The sequence below is a fragment of the Primulina huaijiensis genome, chromosome 11 (genome assembly GCF_012295235.1).
Source record: "Primulina huaijiensis isolate GDHJ02 chromosome 11, ASM1229523v2, whole genome shotgun sequence".
Lineage (NCBI taxonomy): Eukaryota > Viridiplantae > Streptophyta > Magnoliopsida > Lamiales > Gesneriaceae > Primulina > Primulina huaijiensis.
This window is the reverse complement of record NC_133316.1, coordinates 22731472-22742742: the sequence shown is the minus strand read 5'-3', so window position 1 is coordinate 22742742 and position 11271 is coordinate 22731472. Positions and strand designations below refer to the sequence as shown.

At 37.2% G+C, this 11271-nt stretch overlaps 1 protein-coding gene across 1 annotated transcript; it reads right to left on the bottom strand.

The window, feature by feature from the left end:
* Positions 1-913: 913 nt before the first annotated feature.
* Positions 914-10975, bottom strand: LOC140987518 (myosin-2-like). Its single transcript, XM_073456054.1, has 24 exons — positions 10065-10975; positions 9517-9618; positions 9270-9413; positions 9031-9181; positions 8899-8926; positions 8559-8727; positions 8388-8451; positions 8255-8268; positions 8072-8156; positions 7838-7941; positions 7416-7554; positions 6549-6667; positions 6191-6343; positions 6005-6094; positions 5721-5798; positions 5260-5418; positions 4506-4712; positions 4015-4220; positions 3767-3902; positions 3486-3615; positions 3059-3172; positions 2878-2981; positions 2188-2391; positions 914-1677 (listed from the first exon to the last, which is right to left on the bottom strand). The coding sequence occupies exons 1-24, from the start codon at positions 10497-10499 to the stop codon at positions 1222-1224; spliced, it is 3591 nt and encodes a 1196-aa protein (XP_073312155.1). The 5' UTR covers positions 10500-10975; the 3' UTR covers positions 914-1221.
* Positions 10976-11271: the final 296 nt, after the last annotated feature.

Below are 11271 nucleotides of genomic sequence, written 5' to 3'. Positions count from 1 at the left end.
AGTTCATGTATTTAAGTTAATTTATTTTATTTATTGTATTTCAAAGAACATTTTAGTATAATGATATGCAAATAAGATTAAAAATATAATTGTAACTAAATGGTGTGAATTCATCATTTTTTCAAAAATGTCTTGTATTCAATTCTTTCCATTGACATTAGTACTAATATTTTTATTTTTCAACTCAACAAATGAGCCAAACTCAAGCTTACGAGCCCCCTAAACGACTCGAGCTCAAGCTCGAGCTTACGAGCCACCTAAACGAGCCGAGCTCGAGCTCGCGAGCCTATTATCAAACATGTTTGCGATCTCACGAGCCGAATATCCTTCGGCTTGAGCTTGGTTTGATCGAGCTTGGTCTTGGTTTGATATGATTAACAAACAAACTCAAACGAGCTTTTTATCGAGCCGAGCTTCGAATAGCTCGCAAACGGTTTGATTCATTTACATCCCACCGTTGGGTATTTCAAAAAAATTAATTTAGGAGATAGAATGCAGTAGAACTACCTATTGCCTGCAGTTCAAAACACGTGAACCAACTTCCAATTTTCCTGTTTTTAACCAACCAATCTAATACCTTTCCATCATTTGATTCGATAATGACCGACATACTGTAACTTCGGAAGCGGCCCCTCTTTTTTGTCTTTAATCTCTTTGGAATGTCATCAAAATAATTTATAAATATAGGTTAACCTTCTTTTTTTTTTGCTTATTTTGATAAAGTTAATATGTACAACACATGTGGTAGGTACATTGCTAATCTCTCTAGCAAAGAGTAGGAAATCTCGCCAATCCATGTCATACTATTGTCAAAGGGAAAGGATCCCCGCAGAGCTTGTGGACCATCTTCACAAAAACGTGGCTCACCGTGGTAGGGGTAATAACAAGGAAAATTATAAACAAAACTACAAGGGACTTCGAACCAGGAGAGACGGTATTCTCATTTCACTTCCATTTGTCCCCCACTAATTACAACATTCAACTATGTTCTTGAAGATCGGATGGAAAATAATACAACACACGACATCGCTTTCCTAATACAGTAAAAGATAACTTAAGAACTGTCACGGTTACAGAACTCTGTATCTCGAGTGACCTTCGCCTACACAAGTATCACAGGACTGCTACGAACCTAAGTACTGCAGACCAACACCAAGTTGAGATGAACATGAAATCTTCTCGGAAAGAAGCATCTCACTGTCATTGCAATGTTGAGTCATACTAAAATCTTATGCTTTTCTTTCCCCACCATTTCTTTCTGTGTTTCTCAGATTCAACCAGTCCTAATCTGTATAATTTCGCCTTTGCTTCCCTTAACCGAACTTTGTAGTCTTTTCTCCATGTATCAAACCGGTGTTTTAGTCTCCGTAGTACCTCTACAGAATTTACTGATGTTGAATGCCCCGACTTGACCTTGATGATTTCCATGGCTTCCTCGTCAAAATTTTGTTTCCTTAGCTCGAACTCCTTCACGAGGGGGCAGACAGCATAACCGCCAGTTGTGTCCTTGTCATAGAAACCATCATCAGCAAATCTGATAGGTGTGCTTGCATCTGGATTTTGAGGTCCCATAAATGTATCCGCAGAATCTAAATGTGTTGAGGATTCATTGAGCCTCGCAGGTTCACCTGTAGGATTGCCAGAGCCAAGACTCTTTTTGGCTGCAGCCAAACTAATCTGCAACAAACCGCAAAAAAAGTTCAATATGGAAGACAGATGTATTCATTTCCAGTGACTTCTTTTGTCCATCTATTAACTGACTACACACTAATTTTTCACGTAAAAGACCCCTGAAGCTAGCCTACAGCAAAGCTGTCTCAACAGTATAACTCACCATTTCAGACTGCAAGTTGTTCACGATACTTGGTCACTAGAACATGCCATGGGAGGCAGAAAAATATGCTCGTGTTTCCTGCTGCCTCGTCCTACTCAGACAACTCCTGTACCAATATAATTATGTCTAATTGCTTCATAAAGCGACCTCTCAATCAAGTTTATTTTCCTTCCGATAACCTCCATAAACACAAAGAATAACCTAATAATCAAGTCCTATGTATCCTGTGCGTTAAAAATAGTCAAGTCCTATGTATCCTGTGCGTTAAAAAATGCAACACCAGAGCAATTGTGAGCTAGATTTTGCTGGTTTCTTCCTACCCTACAGTGTTGCTGCAAACAATATATACTCACTTGTAAAGATGTCGTTTGCTTTTGCCACATCTCCTCCACAGATTTCATCTTGATTTCATACTCCGACCAGTGTGCCTCAAAGTGTTGTACTTGCTCTCTCAGGGCTGCATTTTCTCTTTCCCTCTGTCCAAGTGTCGCTTCAGCCATCAACAATCTTTTTTGAAGTTCTTCAACAACCAAAGGCAACATTTCTGGTGGCAGATCCTGATAAGCGAATAAAAATTTGCTTACTTTTAATCCACAAATCGATGCATACAAGTATATCAGAGATTTAATGAGATTTAAACACTCAAAAGCATCTTCTCCATTTCCCGATGACCAGTATATCATTGTTTTCTTTTCTTATTTTATTTTTGGAAATGGAGAAGAAGAATACGATCATCAAATACAAAATCCATCAATTATTTTCTAACTACCCGATTCTAATTTCAAATTACACTGGAATGATAGAGGCAAATATGATAAATCATGCAGATGAATCTTTAAGTAAAATTAGAGGAGGACCTTACTTTCTCTGTGTAGATGGCAGATTTAGAAAAGACAGGAAAATAATACCTATATGTCAAACATATGTTACACGGAGAAACTTAAACCATTAACTAAGTAACACAATGCACACGTAAGAGAAAAATAGTCTAAAAATCCAAGGTCTTGAGCTGGTATTACACCCTGGTCTTTTCAACACCATACCTTGACTTCGGAAATCCTCTTTCCTGGTTTCCGCTTAACAGCATTTGACTGTTTCATATTCTTAAGGCCATTAAAATGCTTTCGAACCAACCGTCCACGAACCACTGCAGGAGACGGTGTATTTAGATTAGAGCGTTTTAACGTGATTGAATGGCCGCATTTTAAAGCAGAAAAGCTTTACCTGATTGTATTTGTACTACTGCCATCAACTGGCCATTTAACTTTAGGTCAGGAATCTGCCTTTTCAACCCAAGTAAAACACCATACTCCTTTCTTGCAATATCACCACGAACATCTGAAAATGTATAGGTTGAAATAATTCGAAGTAGTGAATCGTGAAACATAAAGGGCCGACAATAACACATTCGAAAAAGAGTTGGTCTCTTGTGAGACGGTCTCACATATTTATATTCTTGAGATGGGTCGAGCTGGTCCATATTTATATTGAAAAGTAATACTTTTGACATAAAAATAATAATTTTTTATGAGGCCGGTTAGGTCGAAGATGTCTCACAAAATTGACCTGTGAGACGGTCTCACAGAAGTTTTTGCCTTTGAAAAGTGCATATTAACCAGCAAATTACTGGCAGAATAGGTGTTATTCTTACATGATTGCAATGATACCACAGCACTCTTCAGTTCGTGGAAGTATCGACCGGCACGATGACCTCGAAAGCACTTTTGTACATCCACGGTACCTTGGAGAACTTGTTTTCTAACATCTTCCAGGGCACCAATCTGCAGTCCGCCACAACAAAATACCAGATAAAGTAGAAAGATATTCAAAAATTGTTCTATCAGGAGCAGATACTCCGGGAAATTGAATAGCAGTGTAAAGATAGAAATTTTCATCAGGAAATGATGACTCTTTAAAACAACAAATACTCACTTGTCCAGCTCGGAAATATAATTTTGTATAACCGACTTGGTGCGTCTCTGGGAGAATATTGAACTGCTGAAGAACTGCAATGGAAGTACTCAATGGATCTTGACATGCATTATCGTCTACAAGTAAAAATCCATACCTGAAAGTCATGACAGCATACTTTGAAAGAGTTCTAAAGTAATCGTAGTGAATGTCATGCAAGTATGTTTTGAAAACCTCGGATGAAATCTCAAGTATGAAACAAACTTCACCTCCTTGAAAATTCTTGATGCGTCATCCGCGTGGGATACCCAGATCTCGAAATCCTAACTACTTCTAAAATGCCACAGCATCTAAGCTGCTCTAACACAAGATCTTTTTCGAACAGCCCAGGGAGTTTCTTGTTATTTGGTTTTATACAACGAATGAAGTGTGGTGTTGTGCTTTCGAGCTGCTGCATTAACTTAAACAGCTGACTCTGCAACCACGGAAGAAATTATAAGAAATTTTGCTATGTATCACGAATATGGGATTTTTATTTATGATAAGTTATATACAAAGAAAACATGGTTAAAAAAAGCTCTATCATCCTTAAATTTAGTTTAGGATAAAAAAATTAGAACATTCAAGGATATACAAATTCAAAATATTCAAAAACTAATGTTTTTCTGCAGGTAACAGTTTTCTCCTGTTCTTTTTTCCAATTTTCATCCTTCAGCTGTGCATGTGCGTGTGTTGGAAGCGAGGGTAGAACAAGTCTCACCTTGAATTTTGTGGCAACACTTTGCTTTTGACAAGCAACTAGCCCTGACTGTATTACCATTGAACTTGCTGGAATTTGGGATTGTCCGAGCAGTGTAGAGGCAAACAACTGAGGTAGTTGGGCCGTGCATGACAACAGTAATTGAATGATTTCAGAATGCAATGTATCCCTGTTCTTCTCCAAGAACTCAGCTGTGCTATAAAGTACCTAAAAAAAGCATTTACAATCATTAAAGATGTTGAATGAAATTATAAAGTGATATATGGGGTGTGCAATGTGTCAAGTTCGATTGTAAACCAAATGTCGACACTTCAGTTTCTTCAAGTTCAGATTCCAACCCATGGACTAGGTCATGAAACATCATAGTTTCAAGAGGGATAGAAGGTACCTAATCTTATCACGCGTTAAATTAATTTGTTATTATTGCTCATGGTTCATTGATAAGACAAAATTTAATAAATCGAACTTTGTATAAAAAAAAAGTTTAAACTTTGCTTAACTAAATGAACATGGGGCTCTATAAGGAAAAGAAAATAGAGAACTCTTCTGAAAGTCATGATCAAAGAAGACATGCACAGAATACATCTATACCCTGTTTCACATTACAAAGAGATTACTACAATTCACAAAGCAAAACCAACGAAAACAAATATAACTGTTCCTGTCTAAATTTTCAATACTGAAGATATATTTATCATTATTATGAAAGGAGTTCATAGCTATTCACAAGACTACAGCCATAAGAAAAACTAACCTCTCCAGCATAATGGCGAACACTAAATGATCCACCTCTTTCTCCTTTAAAGCAATGAAAATCATTTAAGTGCTGCTTAAGCTTAGTAGCAAAGGTTACATCTGTAGCCTTGGGAAAATTTGATTCTTCATCCAATAAAGATATCAGTCCAATAGGTTTCTGTGGAAGCACACCAGAGTAAATTACATCTAAGGTTTCAAACACGAAAATAAAATCAACATTTCCGCAGAATGCAAATATGCATTTAGATTCACACCAGCGGATCATCAAAACACTCGAGCAATAGCCAATAACATGGCTTCACATAAAAAATGTGATCCTCGAGACCACGCAAAAAATTAAATTGGCCAGTCAATACTCAATAATAAATAAGTAAGAAATTCCAGACTTGCACCGCCAAAATAAACCCCCGTCCACCATAAAGACTCTTGAATACATGATAAATTGGAGAAAACAACTACCTTCTCAAAGAGATCCAAACATTTTTGGTTGTCTTCAAAATCTACTTTTGTCCAATCAATTCCATCTAACTCGTATTCCTGAAACCACATTAGTTTGTACCACATCATGATTTACATTTCTTTGGGATTAGTATTCGATAGAATTACTTTAGGATCTTATAAAAAAGCCACATAGAACATTGCAATGTCGGCGCTCAAATGCTGTAAAGCATATATCGAGAAAGAAATAGAATAACCAAGTCACGTACTTTATCAAACTTGTTACGATCTATTTTGTACTTTACCTCTTGCTCGAGTTTGAAGAGATGCCGGTTAAAGTGTTGTTGGAGCCTCTCATTAGCATAATTTATGCAAAACTGCTCGAAGCTATTTTTCTGGTTCGAAAGAGACAAAAAATATAGGAAAGATAACTAAAATGAGAGATAATTACACCATAGTACGAACTTTTAAAGGAGAAAACTGATTTTTACCTTGAATGATTCAAATCCATAGATATCTAGAATACCAATTGATCTCCCGGTATGCTGTTTGCCACTAACCAGTGATAAATTGATAACCTCTACAAGCCAATCAAACAAGCCAGCATAGATGAATTTTGCCAATGCATCTCTAGAATCAATTGCCTAAGTAATGAGAAGGAAGGGTCAGATGTGTATGCACTGAATAACTTGAATCCATCCAAGTAAATCACCCAGCAAATTTGTTCTTTCAGTAAGTTGGACTCATATGCTGAATCATTAGAAAGAAATATTCGAGAAACTTGGCATGTGTTTGTGTACATGATTAATGAGTGTTTGCAAACAAAAAATTTAGAATCTTTTTATGAACCTGTTGCAATGTCAGCCTTTTGGAGACCTTATCCTTTCCAGCTTGTATATAACGAGTTGACATAGCTTGCAATAGGTCCTGTGTACTGCAGCCCATCAAGCTGGCTGCAGAGGTTACAGCTGTAGATACGAGGGAAAAGTATTGACATGGTTATGTCAAAGGATCAAAGTAGATACACATAACCATGAACGTTAAAGTACGTGATATAATTTATATTCTTGAAATGAGATTATATGAAAGAAAATTCAGAAACTATAGATGATCTCAAAGTTTATATGTGAATAGAAACTTAAACATTTGAGCTAACTCGTCGTGCAACTTATCCTAATGTCAAAGAAAAAGAAATGACCAACAGAAATTTCTTTTTGCCCACAAATAAATAAATAAGAGAGCATTTGGGGAGATGATTTGAAATCGATGGATTTCTATTAGTTTTATAATTTACAATGAAATAATATATTAAATTTTAAATCCACACTTTACTTATTTATACGTTAATAATACAAAGTAGAATGAATTTCGAATGACATAATCATCGGGTGAACTTGAAATTCATCCTTATAAACATGTAAGAGGTGGATTTAAAGTTTATGGTCTTACTTATCTAAATAGCAAAAATACATAGATTTCAAATCTATGGATCCAAGTCCAACCTAAGAGAATTGGACTATAATCTGGTCCCCCAGTTGTTGAGGTCTGACATAGATGATGTTTATACCAGAAGACCCTTGCAAAATTGTTCTACAAACAGCAAAATATCATTTTATGCAACTCGGAGGTAGGTTTGCTCCCACACTATGTAACGAGGAACAAATACAAGTCATGAGGTGGTAAAATGTAGGACACTAACGCAAAATATAAAATCACCTTCATCAGCAATAACCTCTATATGGTTTTCATTGTCAATCACAAGAAATGATATGTTTCCCAGCCATAACACTGCAGCAAGCATCTCAAAGGCATGCTCTTGATCTGCTTTGCAAATTCCGACAGTATCTAAGGCCACCTAGTTAAATAAAGCATGACCAAATTAGCAACACTTTATAATAAGTACTAACCAATAACCTAGAAAATACACCTAAATCACGAATGTTTGGTAACTTAATTCATGAAAGACTATGTCATTTGTTTTAAGGCTTTCTAGCCAAGTAGCTCCAACCTTTCCATCTCACGATTCAAACCTCTTCAAATGGACCAGAGGATGGAGCTGGTTAATTGTGAAGGTGAGAGTTGAACCATAGCAAGTGGTCATTTTGACATATAACGTAAGGGTGCATGCTGTACATTACCATAAGCAAATGAAACTTCTGAACTTCATTGATGTCTTGGATCTCTAGGCAATCACTCTGACTTAGATAGCTATAGTCACAGGCATTTTTTAACTTCAACCTACCTGAAAATAAAACCATCCATGCAAGCTAAGCAAGAGATGATGCTAACCGATTGACGGGTTTCACAATGTACTAAGTTACACATGCTTCCAACTAGGTTATCCAGAAGTCTCTCAAAGCTGAGAAATTAACCTCGGAGATCAGGAGGAGCCCCGGCACAAAGCTGGTAGAAGATGTGGTATGACCTCTCTCCGTTTGCCAGCTGAACTACTCTTGGCTGCCCCGATGACATTTATTGTTTCAAAAAGTTAGTCCAGAGAGAACACATAGACTAGAGCATATAGGAGTCAGCATTACCTAAGATAGGAGACTGACCTTTTCAAGGAGGACTACTCCATCGACAAATTGATAAGCACAAAAATGTAGGAACGAAGTCAGTTAACTAAGAATCAAGCAGAAGTCAACAAAATATTCTAGAGCCCAACTTAACCAGTATAAACATGCTTACACGTCTGTATTTTAGCACCACATATTTTTCCTAAAGCACTGAAGTGTATTTCAATTAACTTCCCCTGTACCAAATTTTTTTATCAATGAGCCACACAATCATCATCTAGATTGAACAGGAAAGACAAAAAATGTATCATAAAGTAAAGGTTTACTGGTCACCACAACTCACAAAGCGGCTGGAGTTGTCATTCCTGGATGTTTTTGCATTACCAAAAGCCTCCAGTATGCAGCTCGTCTGCAGAATTTCCGAATCTATCCCACCAGTGCCTCCACCAACAGCAGCCAAGTATTGCATTGCTATCTTAGCAGTTTCTGTTTTCCCAGCACCACTCTCCCCACTACAAATTATAACAAGAACATATATCTTTCCTGATATAATTCAACTATGTGAAGAAAAATAAAAAATTTCTACCCAGTGAAACAGGACAAAGTCAGGCACAAATAAATATTTGAATGGGAGTTTATTTAAGAAACTGCACAGCTAAGATGATAGAACCACTCAAACAAACCTAATGATGATGGATTGATTTATTTTATCTGCAAAACCCACAACAGAGAGCTTAACATTAGAATTAATCGTCTACATTCGAAAGAAATGTCGAGAATGTTGTTCCAAATACATTCAAGGAATTGTACAACACCTGTCATCATCTCATTGTATGCTGTGCCCGCAATAGCATAAACATGAGGACTATCCAGAAGCCTTTGTCTATAAGCCGTAACGAAGTCATTCCTATAGAGTGGAACATCTTTAAAAGGATTGACTGCTACTAAAACAGGGCCTGCCTTATTCTAGGTATGACAGAAGTAAAAAATTGTTCAAGAGAAAAGACAAGATTTTGAGAGTTCATACTGCCAAAAATACACAATTAGTGCTTACATATATTATGTCTCGGTCATATCTGTACTGTAGGTTGTGAAGAACTGAAGGCTCATTCAGAAAACTAAGTTGTATAAGATCATCAACACCCTCAAGAATGTCAGGATTGGCAGGTAAAAGCTCTCGTGTGGAAACTGTCATAACCTAGAGCCGTATCACAGTGAGAACGCTAATACTTCAAGTTCAAGCACTTCAGTGCCATCATAAACATTAAAATGGTAACACTTAGCAGGACATGAGAACTAACACTTCCATCTGACAATAGAACAGAAGCTTTCTCCCCTGAAGTTGATTGTATTTTTCCTGATTCCCAATGGCCATTACGCGGTCGACACCAAACATGCAGTTTCTGGAAAACAAATCAGAGTTATTAGCTGGTGATCAGATCGGCCAACTGTGTTGAGGCTTGATGTAATAAATGTATGGTAAACCTGAGAAATTAAGCCCTGTGTGCCCCAAAAAATATGACACCAGCAATAGATTCTAGTGCTCTAAGTCAGGATGGGGATTTGTTTGAGGTTGATTTAGATAGATCACTGTACTATTGACTCTCCAACAAAGAGATTGAAGTGTTTGGAACCAGTAATTGCAGTAAGAATATTAAGTTGGATTCTATCCCATCGGCGAAAAACCTTTAACATCACAACAAAAAATGTGCAAGAGGCCATAAAAATCACTGTTGGAACGAAACGATAAGACAAATTTTCCAAACATTAGATCTCTTATTCTATAGGAGGAGGAGGAGGATCGATGAGTATCAGCTTTAAAAAAACAAAATTAGATAACTCTCTCTACCTTTTTTATGAAATACCCCAAATTGCCATCGCAATCGCATTCCTTAAACCTCGGGAGAGATCCTGGGGGAGAATTCGCGAGCTTGGCATCATCTCTCTCCTCCAACCTCACCTCCAATTCCTTTTCGTCTGATGAAACCATGACATAGGGAGATTCTTCCGGTTCCATTTCTTTAACCTTTTTAGCGCCAAAACTATTTCCCCTAACTCCTTTGGCACCTCCTTTCTTCAATGAGATGTTGGATTCCACAATTTCGATGCTTCCAGGCAGCGGCCGCTTCGCCGAGGGAAGACGAGCCCGCGATGTTGGCTTGGGCCGTGTGGGGAGTTCTGGAGGCATTTCTGTTGGCTTCTCGTTTCCATCTTTTCGCCGTAGCGATTCCAGCATTTCTTCCAAGGAGCTGCGAGCTAATGAATTAGGCGACAAGGACATCATTTTTATTTTATTTTTGGTTATCAAATCAATCTTTGTACATAACCCCTCAATTTCAATCCGAATTGCTCAATAATCGCTTCCTTATAGAATTCCGAGCAAAGTCTGAATTGTTCCAAGCACGAACTTCATACCCCAAACCAATCAGAATCCTGTAAACTTTCAATCCGGATGATTAAATTACCCACAATAACGCAATTTTCAGGTAAAATGGACGAAATTAGGAAAACCAGGGTCTCAGGTGAACACTTATCCGAGAACGTCGTCAAATTGACGGCAGAATGGTAGCTATTGCCCGCCGCAATGGGGTAAATATTGTCAGAGGAACCAAACCAACAGATTCGTGTACTAGGTTACCGTTTCAATGAAACAAATCGCTGCATTGATGGCGACATTAAGGATCAGGTGATTTATCTGAAATAACAAATGCCTTTAATAGATATCTGTTATATTCGGAGGGCTTTAGAAGATATTTTCAAATAATTTTCAGGGGGGGGAAAGAAACCCGTCTGTGATATATTATATTTGTGGATTATTTAATTAAATAATTACTTTTGTTTATTATCGAATATCAAGGGAAGGGAAAGAATAGGATTTGCACTGGATAAAGAATTGCATATTTTAAAAATCTGATATTCTTAATATTGACAAAAACTTGTGTGAGACGGTCTCACGGGTCGTATTTTGTGAGACAGATCTCTTATTTGGGTCATCCATGAAAAAGTATTACTTTTTATGCTAAGAGTATTACTTTTTATTGTGAATATCAGTAGGG